Source organism: Anneissia japonica, unplaced genomic scaffold, assembly GCF_011630105.1.
Source record: "Anneissia japonica isolate Jap-2015-1 unplaced genomic scaffold, ASM1163010v1 scaffold287720_len810639_cov167, whole genome shotgun sequence".
Taxonomy (NCBI): Eukaryota; Metazoa; Echinodermata; class Crinoidea; order Comatulida; family Comatulidae; genus Anneissia; species Anneissia japonica.
In genome coordinates, this window is record NW_022736945.1 from 671,265 (window position 1) to 691,309 (window position 20,045).

The 20,045-nt window shown below is 35.5% G+C and overlaps 7 protein-coding genes across 7 annotated transcripts in view; all 7 read right to left on the bottom strand.

Annotated features, from left to right (window-relative positions):
- Positions 1-1,559: 1,559 nt before the first annotated feature.
- LOC117117036 (late histone H2A.2.2-like) lies at positions 1,560-2,249 on the bottom strand. The gene has a single exon (XM_033261215.1). It carries the CDS (start codon positions 2,217-2,219, stop codon positions 1,842-1,844), a length of 378 nt encoding a protein of 125 aa, XP_033117106.1. The 5' UTR covers positions 2,220-2,249; the 3' UTR covers positions 1,560-1,841.
- Positions 2,250-3,585: 1,336 nt separating this feature from the next.
- Positions 3,586-4,577, bottom strand: LOC117117038 (histone H2B, gonadal-like). Its single transcript, XM_033261217.1, has one exon. It carries the CDS (start codon positions 4,556-4,558, stop codon positions 4,190-4,192), a length of 369 nt encoding a protein of 122 aa, XP_033117108.1. The 5' UTR covers positions 4,559-4,577; the 3' UTR covers positions 3,586-4,189.
- Positions 4,578-5,231: 654 nt separating this feature from the next.
- On the bottom strand, positions 5,232-8,031 carry LOC117117034 (histone H3). The gene has a single exon (XM_033261213.1). The coding sequence runs from the start codon at positions 6,523-6,525 to the stop codon at positions 6,115-6,117; it is 411 nt and encodes a 136-aa protein (XP_033117104.1). The 5' UTR covers positions 6,526-8,031; the 3' UTR covers positions 5,232-6,114.
- Positions 8,032-8,175: 144 nt separating this feature from the next.
- Positions 8,176-17,183, bottom strand: LOC117117042 (histone H3-like). Its single transcript, XM_033261220.1, has 3 exons — positions 16,513-17,183; positions 12,990-13,027; positions 8,176-8,637 (listed from the first exon to the last, which is right to left on the bottom strand). The coding sequence occupies exons 1-3, from the start codon at positions 16,839-16,841 to the stop codon at positions 8,348-8,350; spliced, it is 657 nt and encodes a 218-aa protein (XP_033117111.1). The 5' UTR covers positions 16,842-17,183; the 3' UTR covers positions 8,176-8,347.
- Positions 11,033-13,061, bottom strand: LOC117117035 (late histone H2A.2.2-like). The gene has a single exon (XM_033261214.1). The coding sequence runs from the start codon at positions 13,009-13,011 to the stop codon at positions 12,631-12,633; it is 381 nt and encodes a 126-aa protein (XP_033117105.1). The 5' UTR covers positions 13,012-13,061; the 3' UTR covers positions 11,033-12,630.
- LOC117117040 (histone H2B, gonadal-like) lies at positions 13,464-15,729 on the bottom strand. Its single transcript, XM_033261218.1, has one exon. The coding sequence runs from the start codon at positions 13,994-13,996 to the stop codon at positions 13,628-13,630; it is 369 nt and encodes a 122-aa protein (XP_033117109.1). The 5' UTR covers positions 13,997-15,729; the 3' UTR covers positions 13,464-13,627.
- A 96-nt stretch (positions 17,184-17,279) lies between the features above and the next one.
- Positions 17,280-20,045, bottom strand: part of LOC117117008 (cytochrome P450 4V2-like) — a 9,336-nt gene continuing 6,570 nt past the window's right edge. The window contains exons 9-10 of the mRNA XM_033261179.1: positions 19,593-19,772; positions 17,280-18,845 (exon numbers count right to left, since the gene is read on the bottom strand). Coding sequence (XP_033117070.1) covers positions 18,685-18,845; positions 19,593-19,772 — 341 coding nt within the window. The 3' untranslated portion in view covers positions 17,280-18,684. The remainder of the gene's footprint in view (positions 18,846-19,592; positions 19,773-20,045) is intronic.

Below are 20,045 nucleotides of genomic sequence, written 5' to 3' on the forward strand. Positions count from 1 at the left end.
ACTACGTTTCCAAAGTTAGAGGGCTTGAGACATCTTGGAATAGTGAACTGCTCAAGCTTAGGAAGGTCCTTGAGCCAATCCTCCCATTTTATTTTACTTGCATCTGGAACCTTATCGTCCCATCCTAGACCGTGTTGGCACCTGTCTCTTATACACATCTATGCTATACAACATAATAAAATAGAAAATATAAACATATAAATTAAAGGTAATTCATATCTAAGGGGTGATTATTATAAATAATCATTACAGTGACATAATATACTGCAATTATTATACAGTATCAGGACCCTGATTATATCATACTGTAGTCAACAGCATCTATAAACTGCTAATAATGGTGATAATGTACTAAATGTGAACACTGATTTAATATTATTTATTAACTATAATCCTAGAACATAATTCAATATAAACTTATATCAGTTTCTTCTCCAGAACCTGTTGCATTGAATCCATGAACTGAACTGATACACTGTTTTGGTGACTATTCCAAAACAAGATAAGAAAGTTTGTTGCTAAGTGAGAATGGCAAACCTTGAATGCATAGTTGGAAGATAGCTAAGTTCACTGTCTGTAATCTAGAATTACAATCACCACAAACTTGTGGTCTGCATAGAGTATCTTGGTCTATGCTTTAACACAGGCCTATTCTACAAACAGGGGCAGTTAATACATATAGCAAAATCTGACTTAACACTATTATTGTAAAGTACTGTATATTTTATTGAATCTGTCTGAATTTTAGTGTTTCTCTCCTGAGGGAGGTTAATTAATTGAATTGAATTATTATAATTTACAACGTTGTAATAGTTTAGATTAGTGGCTGATGTTCCCCTTCACAGAAAATATCAACGATACTACTAAGTCGGATACTGTATTTACTAAAGGCCTAACTTGATCCATGTTCAGAGTGAGTTCTAGTAGTAAACTAATGTTCTGTAGTTTAGGCCTATAGAGCCCGGCTGTGAAAGACTTTTGGGTTGGAAATCGATATTGTATAAAATAGGTCTTGTCTTGTATTGTATTTGTAGTCCACATAGTATATTAAAAACAAGGAATTACATTGTTTAAATTTGCTAATTGTGATCAGAATGTTAAGGCGGTGTTGGCTTTTGAAACACGGGATTTGGCGGGTAATATACAATAGGCCCAACGACAACGCAAGGACACAGCACTAAGTGTGTAAATAAAAAATGATTATGCATATATAGAAATAATCCACATAAGGTTATTAAAAAAAGGAATTTATTATTTTTTTAATTTGTTAATTGTGGGCGTCTCCAACTGGACAATGGGTAGGACTCAATGGAGGCCACTGTCGACCGCGGGCCCTTGCCCTTTCTTCCTTTTTTTTTATTACCTATCCCGGGGGACTGCTCAGGGATGAAATCCAAGGTCCTCAGAGGAGCAAAGAAAATAACAGTAAGAAACATGTCATCAAAACAGAAAACACAAGTTAGGTCAGTAAGCAACGAAGCTCGTGCAAATAAACAACACAGTGCTAAGCAACCAGTGTAAAAAAAATGAACTTTTTTTTTTGAAAAGGTCTTAATATACCATCTTAAAATACAAAATTCTTATAAAAAAGTGGATCTGTTTCTGGACTTAGAGCCTCTTAACTTCAAATTTTAAAATACCAGTGTTAGTTTCACGTTTTAGTGAAACATCAAGCGAAGTCCACAACTTGACCGCAGAGCATCTGGCCACATGGTAAAATATATTGAAGAAAAAAACAATCAATACAAGTTTTATTACAAGCAAGATGAAACTCAAATCTCTTTTGTTTATTTGGTGGCTCTGAAAAGAGCCGTTTGGTTTGAGAAGCTGGTTGTTGAAATCTACTTGGTTTTGGCCTGGGTCTTCTTTGGCAGAAGTACAGCCTGGATATTTGGTAGTACACCACCTTGAGCGATGGTAACACTTCCGAGAAGACGGTTTAACTCTTCATCGTTACGGATGGCAAGTTGAAGGTGACGGGGGATGATTCTGCTCTTCTTGTTGTCACGGGCAGCGTTACCAGCCAACTCCAAGATTTCAGCAGTGAGGTACTCGAGTACGGCAGCCATGTAGACTGGGGCACCGGCTCCGACACGGGATGCATAGTTACCCTTTCGTAAGAATCGGTGAACACGACCGACTGGGAACTGAAGTCCAGCACGGCTTGATCGGCTCTTGGCCTTTCCTTTAGCTTTACCTCCTTTACCACGTCCAGACATTTTCGATTACTGTAGTACTTCTAGTATGAACTCAAGAATGGATACTGAATGGAAATGTAGTTTCCTGCTTATAAAGGATTTTGGACGCTTAAGTATAGGCGCCTTTATCATTTTCATTCTAGCCAATCAGCGATCAGAATGCTAAGGCGGGGTTGGCTATTGAAACACGAAATTTGGCGGGTACCAAATATACAGTGTAGTCCCAAGGACAACACAACGGTATATACCAGGGACCTATAGGTCCATGGTATATACATAGAGAAAATAGATTTTCTCTATGGTATATGTAACTAAAAATATTATGTATAAATACAGAAATAGCAATTAGCTTAAAAGCTATATAAGACGATATTTTTAAATATAACTTGAGCACTGCTTTCCTTCATTCTGTGTACGTTCTTTATTATATTTAAATTAGAAAGTATTCTTCCCGGTTCAAAGATGAAACTGATTTGTGTTTTCCATTTCTTAAACGTACAATTCATTATTCAAAGCATAAACTCAAAAAACTGAATTTTATTCTTTAGCAGTGTTCTAAACACAAGTAATATATTTTCTCCTCCGGCTATATAAGAGCATCTTTTTATTCCATTTTCTTTGTTGTCACTTTTCAGTGGTTTTGTTTGGCGCTTTCCGTCCTAGAGTGGGTATGTTAATGCTCCTTTTGTTAAACGGCTATCGTGTATAATAAGAAAAATATGAAATAAATGACAGCATCACTTTTGAGACTAACAATACTTTTACAATTACCTTTAAAGCAGTGGCACTCAATCGTTGGAATATGAAAGAAAAATTTCAAGCTTAAGCAGGGTCATTGAGAATCATGTAAAATTTGTATACCGTATAACATATTCTAATTATTATTTTACTCCAGTAGAATTAGATTAGATCATTAGACTTTTTCTAACCTGGTTGAGACCATCGATCCTTTATGATCACCCAATTTATGATCAACACATTTTGAAGGTAATTATGTGTTGTATACGTTCCACAATTACAGTGAAATTTAGGGGCGTTTATTTGAGTACCATATAAGCCTATTCGTATTCATTCTATATAAAAACAAATACAAAAATAAACGCCCCGGTATATGAATACTGTTTTTTTGAAAATACATTAAATCAATCTAATAAATACAATCGTTGTATTGTAGGAGGTAAGTGTAAATGAAACACCAATCAGGAACGTATACGGGGGTGTTAAGATTTTAAAGCTTGTACTTGCTAGCCAAGAAAGTATAATACATACTCCAAGTATTGGAATACACGCCATTGTGTTTTCAATATCAATATTGCTAGCCAATACAAAAGCTTTCCAGGGATCACTCAAAATGAATATTTCTAAACTATCTAAATATGCATCAGCACACGTTATACATGAATTGAAAATATCGCACAATGATAGCAAGTAAACGCAGGTACAACATAGTCTTATTGCACATGAAATAACGGGACACATGTGTGTAGGTTAAAATTTTTATTAAAACTACCTAATTAATAAGAGTATTTGTATAAGCTTTTTAAAGATAATCCCCCACAATTAAAATATTGCATTGTCTGTGATTAAGCTATTTATGGAGTTCCTTGGAAAGGTACATATCTTGTTATTATTCAATAAAAATATAGCCAGCAGATGATTTTTCTGGTAGGATAAATGTTGTGTTGCTTCGAATCAGGGAACAATAAAATTTTAATTAAACTGTTCCCTGCTTCGGATTATTTGTGTATTTATATTTGTGAAATACTAACTACCACTTTAACTAATAATTTCTTATATCATTAGGAACAAAAAAGAAAAGTGTATCTATATTTTCGAATTAATTGTGTATTTCACTAACCGCTTACTAATATCATTAGGGGAAAAAAAGTAAGAAAAGTGGAAACGACAGACACTGAAATTCACAAATCTTTTTTGAACTTTTGTGTGGCTCTGAAAAGAGCCGTTTGGTTTGAAACTGGGCAACAAGATGTTTACTTGGAACTGGTGTATTTTGTGACAGCCTTGGTACCTTCAGAGACGGCATGCTTGGCCAATTCACCGGGCAGCAAGAGACGGACAGCGGTCTGGACTTCCCTGCTGGTGATAGTGGATTTCTTGTTGTAGTGAGCAAGACGGGATGCTTCACCGGCAATACGTTCGAAGATATCATTGACGAAGCTGTTCATGATTCCCATGGCTCTGCTGGAGATACCAGTATCTGGATGAACTTGCTTCAACACCTTGTAGATGTAGATGCTGTAGCTCTCCTTTCGCTTACGTTTCCTCTTCTTGTCGCCAGTTCTGACTGCCTTAGCCTTACCGGCCTTTTTAGCAGCTTTTCCAGAAGTTTTGGGAGGCATAATTTCGACTTACTGTATTCTACACGAAATCGAATAGATGAGTGATGCGCTAAAATAAAGCGCGGTACTTATAGAGTTAGATATGCAAAATAGGGCTTCACGGTAATCGCTTATATCTGCTTAACGCTTCCTATTGGATGATGAAAGCGCGCTTTTAATTGGATACTCTCGTGTACCCGCTTTTGTGTAGGTTTTTTTTATGGACCATGAGACAAGGGCAACGCATCTACGAATGAAAATCTATTTCTGTATAATATAATCGTGGGGAAATTTCCTCCATGTTATAATGTAGTACACAACAATACAGTACTGTATTTCGATATTGAAAATTGCCTATTTCAGCTTAAAAAAAATATACTAGTGTAAATACTGTATATACATATAGGCCTATACGATGAGTTTGTGCCATTGTATTAAATGATCGAATTGTATAACATTGACTAATGGTCGAATTGAATATTTTTTTTCTCTATTATTATTTGAAACTATTGTACACATTTCTGAAAATGAATACAGTATATTTTTATACGTTTTTTGAAGCCAAAATGCATCATCAGCTACTGGAAGATTTAGTATGCTATTTAAATATGAAAGAATGTGGAATTGGTATTTTGTGAAATGTTCTGCAAAGCAAATAAAGAATACTAATAAATGCAAATTTATTAAACCCAGGCTAATCTATTCATTCATTCTTTATGTAGCCAATGAAATAACATACAATACAATGAAAGGAAATTTAACAAAAACAAGACAATATAACCTAAGTTGGCTAGGATTAACTATAGTGTGAAAAACACTCCAGAGGCTCTCAGGCCTGTTAGTCCGGTCTTTGGATTTTTAACATAGATATATACAGACAATTAAATTAAACAATAATGTAAGTAAAATCAATAGAAAAGCAAAACATATAACATAAATTAATCTTAATAAAGTGATATGAAAGGTGACATGAAAATAAACAAATACAAATTGAAGTAAATCAAAACTTCATTTTAAAAAGGCAAGGCAGTTCAGAGGGATGTATAATATTCAATGCTAAATAATTACCATTACAGAACAATTTGTAAATTAGAGAATGAGAAACAAAAAAAAAAAGACACGGTAAGTAAACAATAACCTACAAGTAAAAAGAAAAATAAGGGCGGGCATATCCATCTAAAGAATGTCCCGCTGCTGCTACCGTTTAAAATATATTGTATATAATTTTAACTGAAAGGTATAAAACCATGGTCTGTTAATCAGCATTTGTTTTTAAATAGTGCCTGGACGCCTGAGTGAAAATTAATTCTCATTTCTTTTATATTCGAATGCCTAGCGATTTACCAATAGCAACAGTTAATTTTTGGGCCTAATGTTATGAAAATTGTGGTTGAATAAATAAATTAAATAGTTGTACTGTACTTTCATTGAAGAAATGCAATACGTTATACTGTAACTAACACTGTAAATAAAAACAAAGTAAACAAAACGATAATTTAGACAAAATTGCTTTTCCCCTTTTGATCAATTTTTGGCTCTGAAAAGAGCCTTTTGGTTTGAAATAACTGATTAACAGTTTATGCACGTTCACCACGGATACGGCGGGCCAGTTGGATGTCCTTAGGCATGATGGTTACACGCTTGGCATGGATGGCGCACAAGTTGGTATCTTCGAAAAGGCCGACTAAGTAAGCTTCGCTAGCCTCTTGAAGAGCCATGACGGCAGAACTCTGGAATCGGAGATCGGTTTTGAAGTCTTGGGCGATTTCACGAACTAGACGTTGGAATGGGAGTTTGCGAATAAGAAGCTCAGTACTCTTTTGGTATCGACGGATCTCACGGAGAGCGACAGTTCCAGGCCTGTAGCGATGAGGTTTCTTGACACCACCGGTGGCTGGTGCACTTTTTCGTGCTGCCTTGGTAGCAAGTTGTTTTCGGGGAGCTTTTCCACCGGTTGATTTACGGGCAGTTTGCTTAGTACGAGCCATTGTTATTTTCAATTTGAAATTGATGTCCAATTTCGAAAATGCAATGTGCTTATATAGTGAGACGTTCTTAGAACAACCAACATGATTGGTTAAGCGAATGCCTAAGAACACGTCCGTAAAATATGGCGCGTTCGTTTCAAAATGGCTTTGTGTGTCAGAACAATGTAATTTGTAACAGCCTTGTACATTTTTGGAGTGACCTTTTGTCTAATTGTTCTTTGTTGTTCTTAACTTGATAATCTACTCTCTTTATAAAAATATTTTCAAGTAGTATTTGAAGTACAGTATACTGTACATTCACTAGATAATTTCTGTTGTGTAAGTATCATATTATTTGGGTATCACGAATTTTTTGTAGGCCTATAATTGAATTTTAACATACATGTTAACAATAGATAGTATTCTTACTTAAAATCGGGTTTAAAATATTTCACAAGTATCAATCACAAAATTATGTCTATTATTGAATGAATTTAGTTTAATAAAAGGCCAGGAGCACAACAGTGGCCTATATTTATAACATATTTATAAGTAACTATTCTTACTTAAAATCGGGTTTAATATATTTCACAAGTACAATTGAGACTATTATCACAAAATTATGTGTATTATTGAATAAATCGAGTTTAATAAAAGGAACACAACAGTAGCCTACTTTTATAATATATTTACAGATATTTAAAAGGTTGTCTAAAACACCTCAATATAATATTTTGAATTGGGCGTCTATAAAACGAAGACACAAAAAATAAGACTTATTTTTCCTCTTTTATTTTGATAATACACTTGGCTGTCAGAAAATCAAAATTACGATTTTTTTTAGGCGTCCGTTTGTGAAATTTTCAAGGGCCTTCATTTTATAGGCACCTCTATATGGGTGTCTACAAAACGAAGACCTTCAATAATATTTCTCAATTATAAGTACTGTATTTCAAAATCATCATAAAACAGTTGCCAAGTACCTATTTCATTATTTCACCGGAATAAAATTAGGGATATCAAGAAATACCGAAGGGTCTTCGTTTTACAGACACCCATTTTGAATTACAGTAAAGTACAGTAATGTAATATATTAAAACTGCTCCCTGATTACAAAGTAACAAATCATTTAGTTGATTGGATAAAAATATATATTTCACAAATTACACCAATTAATAAACACTTCACAAATTACGGTTCAAGTACTGTACAGTACATAAAATTCCCTTTGTATGTACTGATTTAAATAAAATACTGCAATATATTTGCATGTTGGAATACTGTAGGCTAGGACAGTGGGCTCTCGCGATATTCATAAAATATAAATGATCAAACTTTCAAGGTAATTTCTTGTTTAATGTTTCTATTAATTATATATTGTTATGTAGGGCAATTTACTTAAATTTTGGCATCACGAAAGCACGTTCATTTCTTTTTAAAATTACAATTGCATACCACTTCTAGGCACTACTACAGTATAATTACATGTGGGTAATAACAATAATACAAAAATGTATACCGCTCATAAACATGCAGAATGGCGTACACTAACAAACGTCAAAAGTAGTTTGATGAGAGGCTCCATAGTAAAGTACACTAGCCTTTATTTAGTTATTCCAGTTAAAAAAAAAAAAATTCCTTCATAGATATATGACGCACGCAATTTTTATATTTTAATCAAACGAGAAGATAATAGTGGCTGACATTATTTCGTGTATAGTTTAGGCCACCGATAATCTGGACCTGTAATATGACGTGTATACAAGGCAAGGAAGAAATCAATCTCTTTTGTTCAAATGGTGGCTCTGAAAAGAGCCGTTTGGTTTGAATGATAGTGAGTAGCTTATCCACCGAATCCGTAAAGGGTTCGGCCTTGTCTCTTCAAGGCGTAGACGACATCCATGGCGGTGACGGTCTTCCTCTTGGCATGCTCGGTGTATGTGACAGCATCACGGATGACATTCTCAAGGAATACTTTCAATACACCACGGGTCTCTTCGTAGATAAGACCAGATATACGCTTGACACCACCACGACGAGCAAGACGACGGATAGCTGGTTTAGTGATGCCCTGGATGTTATCACGCAACACCTTACGATGACGCTTAGCACCTCCTTTTCCAAGTCCTTTTCCTCCTTTACCACGTCCAGACATGTTTATTATTGTTGTATTCGGAGTCGTTTCGAAATCGAAATGTACTTAAGCTTGAATCCACTAAGTTTATATAGTCTGTATACGGACGTAATATGAATTACGGAGTATTGCTGCCAAGTCATGCGCTGCATCTGACCTTGGGCGTATTGTTTAGCGGGAGTTTTGAAACAGTGGAGATTCCTCGACTTTCTACACAAAATGTTTGCTTTTGTTTTGGGACTTTTTTGAGAGGGTAAATTATCTATTTTAAAAAATTTAATACAAATCAACGAAAACCCGCCTGATATTCATTTTATTATGTCTGTTGTTCTTTATAAACTACAGTTTCATGTTTTAATGAACTGTTTCCACTCCCCCCCCCCTTCCTTTTTGGCGGGAGTTTTCCACCGCGTATACCCTGTACATTAATTCCTACTTGGCAGATTCCGTCAAGACAAGTATCTGTTTATAAACTATAACAGTATAGCATCTATTGTTTTCTAAACTGATATGAATATAGGCCTACTTCTCATCAGTGATACCAAAGGAAAAGAAAAACAGTTTTAATAAGTTGCACAAACATTTAAAAGAACAAATAAATTTAAAATTTTACTACAGTATTATTTTAAAAATAACACTGGATCCAACATTGCTTTATGATAATATCAGACCCAAGTTTTTTTCGCAAGTATTTTTTTAGGTTATTGCTACCTAAATAATATAAAAATATAATGCAGACATTGGGGAATGTATACCTTAATATAAATTTCAATATAACCATAAGATGGATCACTAATGTTGGTGCAAATGTATACAATGCACTGCTGGAGATATCAAACGAATCAACTGATTATTTTAATTCAAATTAAGCTTACACTTTTTTTTTTTTTTTTTTATAAGAACCAGTAAAATTGTGTCACTAAAAATTATTACTGTAGAGCGGTATATTGCTGTACTCATGGAGGAATTAGGAAAAAAACATACCTTTTCTGTAAATTTATCTCATACGTCGTGAAAGTTTAGTGATTGGAGATTATTTTTAAAGTGTTATATTTCCATCCTTCTGATTTTTTTAAAAGCTGGGCATACAAGCAGAAAATGATCAAGTCTTCAATGGAATTATTATTGCACACCTTACAAATTCCAGTGTCACTGATCATTAGACCATTTTTTTGTTCGCTGTTAAAGGGGGGTGTATTTGAACGGAGCTTAAATTTTATTGACGCTCCTTTGGTACCGTCATACTTCGTGACGTTTTAATTAATGAGTTGGGTTTGCATCAGGCATGGAGTTATAAAATTGAATACTGTAGCCCGCCCTGTGTAAGTCCGCGAACGTCAATTATTGTACTGTATTTTATAATAAATTTTAGTGTTTCTCTCCTAAGGGAGGTTAATAAATTTAAATAAATTATTATACTGTACATCGTTGTAAAAGTTTAGATTAGAATTTTTTCATTCGAAAATACTCAAAATTGCATATTGACTATGATTAAGGATTTATGAAGCTTATTTCACTATATTAAATGGTCGAATTGAATATACAGTACTATTTCCTCTCTGGAAACTAGCTACTTTGGACACGTATTTCTGAAAACGAATACTGTATATGTTTATACTAAAACTAGAATAATATAACCCAAAACCAATAATGCTACAACTATAGTATCATATGCTATAGTTCAATGGTAATTTTTGCTATACAGCTTTTAGTTTCGCCTTCCAAAACTAATACATATTTATTGACCAAGGTCCTTAAAAAACTGGGATAACATGTTCCTCAATGTGATGCAGTATTACAGTATTATGAATTATTTTCTTCACTTCATGATCTATGCTATGAAATGGCAGTTTCGGTACTAACGCATGCCATTATCCGTGCTATGTAAACATGATATTAATTTGTTGTTTTTTACATTTACGTGTCATGTGGCCCCCATATGCTTTAATATTCGAATACGGGAGCCACGAAGGTTCCACTTCATAGTATCAACACTACCGAGTTTGATAATACTAAATTTACTATAAGGCCCCATTAAAAAAAAAAATTGTTAGTTTATCACCCACTCCCTCATCACTTTTGGGGAAAATCTAATTTTTTTGTTCAATCCACATATATTTTTATTTGAAACGGTTCTTTTTCCATCTTTTTTCAATTGAAAAGCTCAGGATTTCTTGCAAATATGTTTACTGGTACAACAAAAACATCTTTTTTAAATACAAATTTGATTCCACTCTTATGATTTTTTATATATGTGTCCCTAAACATTGATTTTCTTGTGAACATCGGTAAAAAAAACAAAAAAAAACAAAAATGGATTTCTTGCAAATATGTTTACTGGTACAACAAAAACATCTTTTTTCAAATATAAATTTGATTCCACTCTTATGACTTTTTATATATGTGTCCCTAACCATAGATTTTCTTGTGAACATAGGTTTAAAAAAAAGGGGAAAAAAAAAACAAACCTCCCTCCCTCATCAGTTTTTATTTTTTGATAGGGTGATAAACTAATAATTTTTTATGGGGCCTAAGCCTAAGTTAATTCATGTGAATTCTAGTAGTAGCAGCAGTAGCTACTGTAGTTTATACCACCGATCTTGTGTTTATACTATACGTTTGAGTTGGAAATCGATATTGTATAAAGTAAGTGTTGTCTTGTATTAGTAAGTCCACATGGATGTTAAAAATAAGAATTACATTGCTAATTGTGGGTGTTTCATATCATGGTCCTAAGGTACGGTATCCGACTAGTTTGTCGAAACCCAGTTTGCCGAGTCCATAGCCACTTTGCTGAAATCCCAGTTTGCCCAATCTTGCCGTCACCGTTTACAACGAAAGTACAGCATACTATGATTTTGAAAAAAGATGGGTGGGTCAACGAGGAGCCGTATTTATATGCAAATTAAAAGGCAAAATACTGGAAAGCAACAATGGGAAAACACATTTGAAGGCATGACTATCAATAAAATGAAATTAAGGATCAAGCATCCGCCAGGGAATTTTTTTTTGTCAGGGCCCTGACCGAGGCTCTAGCCGGTTCCTTGATTCAGAATCCCTGTCGGCAAATTTCTGGAGCCACCGCTGGCACGTGTGTATAATTGTAGATATTATTTATTAATTTATTTCATCCCAAAGCTGGCTGGAATGAACTACCACACATATTAAAAATTAATGTCGAAGAGATGTCAACTTTTTCTTTCCAAAACCATTAAAAATAATGTTTGAACATTTAATTTTATTAATTTTTTATTCGATGTTTATTACACTGTACTGTATGTTTCTCGTCACTGTACCTACCACTTTGAAAATCAGTAGTACTATTACTGAAGGTGCTTACATTATAAAGAAAGATTAAATTTCCTTTATAGGTCTACATATTACTATATTAGTTGAACTGTATTTATTAGAAATATCGTTATAAGGCACATTACCTGATAGGCTTATTCTTTTTTGTTTTTGCTGATAGCCGAATTGTAATCAAGTCTGATTTACACAATAAAACAAAAATATCCGTAAACTACAATAAGCCGCAATTTATTACAGGAATACGTCGTGAATTTTATGCTTTGTTAATGCATACTGCTTATAGCTAATTGACTCTTTCGGCAAACTGGGACTCATGGTTTTTGAGTCGGGAAACTGGACTCGACAATCTGGCCTAGATCCGAACCTAAACCTAGTGTAGGCCTATTTAAATAGCGAGACTGAAAGGTTAGAGTATTATATTTAGTAACAATATTGTAGAAAAACGTATTCCTTCATGACATATAAATTATGTTATGGCGCTAATGCACATTTAGTACTCGAAGCTAAACCTAGTGTACTTAGAGCGAGACTGCAAGTTACTAAAATGCGCCATTTGTGGTAAGGGAATATTGCAGGAAAACAATCAATATACAGGTATAATATTACAAGCAAGATAAACTCAAATCTCTTTCGTTTATTTGGTGGCTCTGAAAAGAGCCGTTTGGTTTAATGTTTGATCAAATCTACTTGGTTGACTTGGCCTGGGTCTTCTTTGGCAAGAGTACAGCCTGTATATTTGGTAGTACACCTCCTTGTGCGATGGTCACACTTCCGAGAAGACGGTTCAACTCTTCATCGTTACGGATGGCAAGTTGAAGGTGACGGGGGATGATTCTGCTCTTCTTGTTATCACGGGCAGCGTTACCAGCCAACTCCAAGATTTCAGCAGTGAGATACTCGAGTACGGCAGCCATGTAGACTGGGGCACCGGCTCCGACACGGGATGCATAGTTACCCTTTCGTAAGAATCGGTGAACACGACCGACTGGGAACTGAAGTCCAGCACGGCTTGATCGGCTCTTGGCCTTTCCTTTAGCTTTACCTCCTTTACCACGTCCAGACATTTCGATTACTGTAGTACTTCTAGTATGAACTCAAGAATGAATACTGAATGGAAATGTATGTAGTTTTCTGATTATAAAGGGTTTTGGACGCTTAAGTATAGGCGCCTTTATCATTTTCATTCTAGCCAATCAGCGATCAGAGTGCTAAGGCGGGATTGGCTATTGAAACACTAGATTTGGCGGGTACTAAATATATAATGATCCACATAATAGGCCCAACGACAACACAAGGACAACAAACGTGGAAATAAAAAATATAATTATGCATATAGATATACAAAAATTATATATAAATATATATATATATATAGTAAATAACGAGTCAGATGACTCGTTATTTACTGTATGTATATTTGCCTATACAGCATCACCTTTATTATATATATATACATATATATATACATATTTATATATAATGTGTGGGTGTGTGACTGTAAATTGAACTTGTATGTAATGTTATAAAACCCTTTGTTAGAATGATTGTATTATGTGAATGATTGCAAAAATATAAACGAATTATCTAATCATAATGTTTAACAGAAAACTGCCGACAAATTATCTTTTGAACATTTGGGTGGCTCTGAAAAGAGCCGTTTGGTTTGAAACTGGAAGATGTTTACTTGGAACTGGTGTATTTAGTGACAGCCTTGGTGCCTTCAGAGACGGCATGCTTGGCCAATTCACCGGGCAGCAAGAGACGGACAGCGGTCTGGACTTCCCTACTGGTGATTGTAGATTTCTTGTTGTAGTGAGCAAGACGAGATGCTTCACCGGCAATACGTTCGAAGATATCATTGACGAAGCTGTTCATGATTCCCATGGCTCTGCTGGAGATACCAGTATCTGGGTGAACTTGCTTCAACACCTTGTAGATGTAGATGCTGTAGCTTTCCTTTCGCTTACGTTTCCTCTTCTTGTCGCCAGTTCTGACTGCCTTAGCCTTACCAGCCTTTTTAACAGCTTTTCCAGAAGTTTTGGGAGGCATAATTTCGGTTTACTGTATTATACACGAAATCGAATAGATGAGTGATGCGCTGAAGTGAAGCGTGGTACTTATACAGTTAGATATGCAAAGTAGGGCTTCACGGTAATCGCTTATATCGGCTTAACGCTTCCTATTGGATGTTGCAAGCGCGCGGTTAATTGAAAACTACTGTAGCCCGGCTTTGTGTAGGTTTTTATGAAAGAATGCCATTGACTGCAGTCAATTCGAGCGAATGACAGTTCGAGAGGATGCCTTTAGTGCGAACTACAGTATAACAAAACTTTCTGAATATTCTGTAATTAAGAGCTGCCCGAATATGGAAAAATATTTACTTGACCACACATATTATTATCGGCCTAAAATTCAAAATGAGGTCAAATAATACTCTTCCATTAAAACATAGGGACCTGTAAATAGTGACCTAATAGTGATGGCACTTGCCAATTGTGTAATAATGGTGTTGATAATATAAAACATTTTTTATTCACATGTAATCAACTAAACACCATCAGAATTGAAGAATATCATGCTTTAGAAAATAAGCTAGTTAATACTGATTGCCTAAGTGTATGGGAGTATTCTATAACCAGTGACCTTTGTACAAAATTAAGTACTGTATTGATCTTGGGGGAAGATGTGCATTGTGACTATAATATTCATGATATTTTTGATACATTTTGCAAATCTTATGTTAAGAGAACATGGAAGCTTAGAAATGATTTATTAAGCTCTTAAGGTGCTAGTTGTTTAGGGACTGTCTACTTCAGTTCACAAGAGTTCAAAATATTCTGGAGTGGGATGAGAGGAAGGGTTTGCTCTGTTACGGACGATGGTTTCCGGGTGACAAAATATGGGGTGTCCCGAAAGCTAAGACCTAAAACCACGAGATCAGACCGACTCGAAATATCAGACCCTGCAAATTAAGACCCTCAACTAAGTATGCCAGGATTTCCATCAATATATAGAACTGACTAATCATGAAATAAACACCAGTAAGTATTATCGATACCAGCCATGGAGTTATAATTATTTTGATAATAACTCCGTGTACCAGCTAGGCCACTATTTGCGACGTTTACTGGACAAAACAAATACAGTACAAACAAACCGTTGTTAGTGTAGGCTGCGATACAGGCTACTCCACGGAACCGTACGGTTTGGATAGCGGTTTTAATGCACATCGTGCGAATATCTGATAGGCCTATATGATTCTCGATCGTTCTCGATAATAATAATTAATAATAATAATAGGTCGATTTATAAGGTGCAAATAACAAGGTCTCTAAGCGCCATGTCCAAGTCCTCTGGGGCGGATCCAGAGATTTTCTGAAAGGGGGGGGGGGGGCAACAATATGATGAGGTTCTCGCCGCCACGCCTACCTTAGGTGTAAAGTGGGAAATAATCGAGCTATCCTTTCATTCCACTGCTGGATCGCCACTGAACTCATGGGTACTCAAAATTTTTGGCTGATTTGGAGTGGGGTTGGGGGGAAACGGGCCCTCATGCCCCTCCCCCTTCGCTGGATCCGCCACTGGTCCTGGTTTCATGTTCTATACTTTTAGTAATTTTATCTTTTTTATTATATAATATTTTGAAACCGAATATAAAACAAAAAAGAAGCAAGTAAAGGTAAGGTAAGGTGAATGTAAAAAGAACAAAATATCCTAAAAATATGAAGAGTGAGAACGATCGAGAACCAATCGGATACAGTATTCGCACGATAGATGTTAATTTTAGAAACCGCAATCGAAAACGTACCGAAACCGTACCGTACGGTTCCGTGGAGTGCGAATAGCCGGTTTGTTTGTACTGTATTAGTTTTCTCCAGTAAACGTCGCAAATAGGGGTCTAGCTGGTATCGATGTTTCTTTTATGATCAGTCGGTTCTATTGACGTTAGCTTTCGAATAAAGGTATTGTCTAGATATCCTGGAATACTTAGTTGAGGGTCTTAATTTGAGGGGTCTGATATTTCGTGGTCTGAGCTTTCGTTCGGGACACCCCAAAATATGGTCAAATTTAATAAATTCCCCTCTTAAAACTACAATAATTACAAGCGATTCTGTAGTATTGTACACACATTTCTGAAAACGAATACAGTATAGGTTATCGCCATCTTTGCTTTTTTATGGCATACAGTATGTTATATTCTCTTCCATTGGCATTGAAAGTTTCACAATGGTCAGTTGTATACTACAGTATGTTTTGTGTTATTAAGTAGTTACTCTCCATTGGTTAATAGAGATTCTATTATCGGTAAACGTTCCTAATTTTATCATCAAAATTACGGTAAATAAAATGAAAAATTCGTATTTCGACTGAGGAAATGGAATGTGTATTAAATAAAAAACAAATTAGACAAATTGCTTTTTTTCTTTTGTTCAAGTTGTGGCTCTGAAAAGAGCCTTTTGGTTTGAAATAACTGATTAAAAGTTTATGCACGTTCACCACGGATACGGCGGGCCAGTTGGATGTCCTTAGGCATGATGGTTACACGCTTGGCATGGATGGCGCACAAGTTGGTATCTTCGAAAAGGCCGACTAAGTAAGCTTCGCTAGCCTCTTGAAGAGCCATGACAGCAGAACTCTGGAATCGGAGATCAGTTTTGAAGTCTTGAGCGATTTCACGAACCAGACGTTGGAATGGGAGCTTGCGGATGAGAAGCTCGGTGCTCTTCTGGTAACGACGGATCTCACGGAGAGCGACAGTTCCAGGCCTGTAACGATGAGGTTTCTTGACACCACCGGTGGCTGGTGCACTCTTACGTGCTGCCTTGGTGGCAAGTTGTTTTCGGGGAGCTTTTCCACCTGTAGATTTACGAGCAGTTTGCTTAGTACGCGCCATTTTCGCTTTTACCCAAATTGAAAGCGATGTTTAAATTTCGAATGTCGTGCATTTATATAATGAAATGCCAACAAAAGCAGCAACTATGATTGGCCAAATGGATGCTTTGGAATACGTCCGTGCAGTCGCATTTATAAATACGACCTTGTACTTAATTTACAATTTCTACACTGAAGCGCCAAAAACAAATCCTCAGGTATAGATCTTCCCGCCTAATAAAACAATTACTATTACTATTTCCCCTTGTTTGTAGTTAAATTGTTACATTTTTTCACGAATTTTATAAACAGAGTGCTTTTTTTTTTTTTTACATAACTCGGGTCTTACATAAAGACTTCGGTAACATTTGAAGATTGTTTATTAGCTTTTTCTAGTACAGTAATAAACAATGTAAGCCTATGTAAAATGGACCTATTAATAAGAAATGCAATTTTCTATTTAGAAATGTTATGCTCTGTTTAATCAATATAATCACAGAGAAGCACTTTTGTAACAATACAAAAAAATGGTATGATGGTAATTATCAATAAAAAAATCAACTGAATTGTAATTAATGTTCATTCAAAAATAACATTACATAGAGTGAATCATGAATTTGTTTTAATTAAAACTATATTAATTGTCTGCAGGTTAAAAATGATGTATGATTCTAACATGCATACATAAGCGGTAATCAGACAAAAACCACCCAGGACAATAACCACCCGGACATAAACCACCCAAAATGAATTATACTATTGTTAAAGTGGGTGGTTTGTGGGGTGGACAATGTTGGGTGGGCTTGTTTTTATCTAGCATTACAATAGGATAGTGACTTCCTATTATACGCCTTTAATTCATTAATTCTTTTGACAACATGCATTTAAGTTAATAAGCATTTTAGATTTCAGCAATTACTGTGCTAAAAGTTTGCCATTATTTTAATAATTTAAACACAACACTTAACTTCCAAACTTTATGGTAACTTCAAATGTATAATTTGTAGTAAAGTTTTAATACATTAATGAATATTGTCCACCCTTGGTATATTCCTCTTTGGGTGGTTTTTGTCAGGGTGGTTATTGTGCTGGACTAATTTACAGCAGCATGACACCAACTATGTTGAGAACCACTCATCATATTTAATGGCGGATCTGGATGCGTGTCTAGGTAGAGTAAAAATGGGGAGAGGTCTAGGGGACATGTATGTATTAAATGGCTGTGGCGCCTGGGGCTATAATTGCAAGTGGGCCTAAATATTTGGTGGCTAAAACATAACCAAATTTTCGGTGATTTCTCCAGTGGTTTCCTAGCCTATCTGTCCTTATTGGGGCCTGTGGGCCTGGTCAGTGGCGTATTTTGAAGTCTTAAAATAGGGGTGCTGATCGGGGGGGGGGGGCGCAAAGGTGAAGTGGGGTGTTCGATAATTGGCTGAGGGGTGCTAATTCGCAAAATAAGGTGATTTTAGGTGATTTTTAACTACTTGGTCATCATTTTTTTTGGAGAGGCTGTAAGGGGTTCGAATAATTTCTGGAGGGGCATGCTCCTCCTAGATATGTCACTGGTCCTGGCGCCCCAAAAGCCCCTATGTTGTTCTGGCCCTGCTGGGGAGGCCAGCCTATTTACCCTATGACCCACACATATCTGCTTGTATTGTATATATCATATCATAATGCAGAGATTTTAATTAATCATATTAAAATGTTTTATGTAAAGATCAAAGATGCTATATGAACAATATTTTAAACAATCTGTGTGCCTCAAACACAATGACTATTCTTTAGAAGTTAAGTCTATTTTTTAGAAATGGATTGTGTTTTAACAGCCAAAATTTCTTTAAAATAGAAGGCGATTGTATCTCATTTTAATTCCTCTTTATTAGTTTAACTATGGTTCCAGTGGACGGTCGGAGAATAAGCTGTGCCTGAAGCTTCAGGTCCTCAAAGCTTTGCAAAGATTCAACTTTGAACTTTCGAAATACATGGATAAGAATCACTTTTTCTTCAAATGTTGCAAATCGCTGACCTGAAAATGAAATTTCATTATAAAAATGACATAAAACTCTCACTGACGTTAAAATGTCATTAGTGACATAATTAATATCATCATCAGCATGAATAGCAGAAGCATGAGCAACCCTAGCTGTAGCATCATCATCAGTAACTTATCATCACCATTTCCACCACCACACCTGGTTCAGAAATGAAGAAAGCATATGTAGCATTCTCATTCATCATCCTTGTTGCCGCCGTCGTCGTATTATCATCATAAGCATTACCATCATTAGCAACAGTAACATCAGTTATCATTAGTAACATCATCTTTAGTTAAGTAACATCATCATCAGCAGCATCGTCATCATCATAGTCATCCAGAGTAGTATTACCACCATTATAATTATCATATTCATCAAGGTCATCATACATATTATCAGCAGACCAATTACCAGAATTACTTAAGCAGTCCTGTGGCAGGTTCATATACTGTAGTTCAGCAGAACCTGAATGCAAAGCAAACCTTCTAAAAAGTAACCTATCCCCTCCCCTGACATCGAGAACCATCAAAATGGAAAACCTGTGGAGCTGAAATTTTCTACCATAGAGAGGAAATGGAGGTTTGGTTTATCAGAGGTGGTTCGCTTGAAAAATGGGGTTTGGCCAAATCATAGAAATCCCTTCTAGTTATGGGCCTGATCAGCTAATGGCCATCATGTGGAACACATTAACAGGTAAATTCTTTTGAAAAAACAAATTCCTGGGAAATATGCCATACCTATACAATTTCTTGGGCCAGCAGAAAATGGTATGTAGGCGAATGGATGTCTTGTAACAGAGTTTTCTGGCAGAAATCTTTCAGGGAGAAACTTTTCTGAATCTGGAAAAAAACGTTCATCACGATGTAGGGCAGCTGTCAGCACAAAGGCATGAGTATTTTCAGGAATTTTAACACCGTCTATTAAGAAAAAAATTAATGATTTTTTAAATAATATTTGCAAACAGAAAAATAATTTACACTAATAAAACAAAATTTGGGGTTTGCTTTTCTTGAATATGGATTTAAAATAGTTCAGGGTTTCGCTAACGTTTAGCTCTGAGAATCATATCCAGTATTCCAATGAAAGATGATTCGTGTATCACTAAATGTATGCCTGATATAAAACCTTTCACAGCAGAGCCATCCATTCATGTTTTCTGCTTGGAAATTACTATAGGTGACATAACAATT

Bases quoted from the DNA above. Each gene is read 5' to 3' on its own strand.
- LOC117117042 (XM_033261220.1), bottom strand. From the start codon at position 16,841: ATGGCGCGTACTAAGCAAACTGCTCGTAAATCTACAGGTGGAAAAGCT. The intron at 13,028-16,512 runs GTGCGCCATCCA...TCATACTAGAAG, and splicing joins CTTTTCGAAGATACCAACTT to TACTACAGTAATCGAAATGT. The intron at 8,638-12,989 runs GTAAAGCTAAAG...GTGGTAAAGGAG, and splicing joins GTCTGGACGTGGTAAAGGAG to GAAAAGGACTTGGAAAAGGA.
- LOC117117036 (XM_033261215.1), bottom strand. From the start codon at position 2,219: ATGTCTGGACGTGGTAAAGGAGGTAAAGCTAAAGGAAAGGCCAAGAGC.
- LOC117117034 (XM_033261213.1), bottom strand. From the start codon at position 6,525: ATGGCTCGTACTAAGCAAACTGCCCGTAAATCAACCGGTGGAAAAGCT.
- LOC117117038 (XM_033261217.1), bottom strand. From the start codon at position 4,558: ATGCCTCCCAAAACTTCTGGAAAAGCTGCTAAAAAGGCCGGTAAGGCT.
- LOC117117035 (XM_033261214.1), bottom strand. From the start codon at position 13,011: ATGTCTGGACGTGGTAAAGGAGGTAAAGCTAAAGGAAAGGCCAAGAGC.
- LOC117117040 (XM_033261218.1), bottom strand. From the start codon at position 13,996: ATGCCTCCCAAAACTTCTGGAAAAGCTGTTAAAAAGGCTGGTAAGGCT.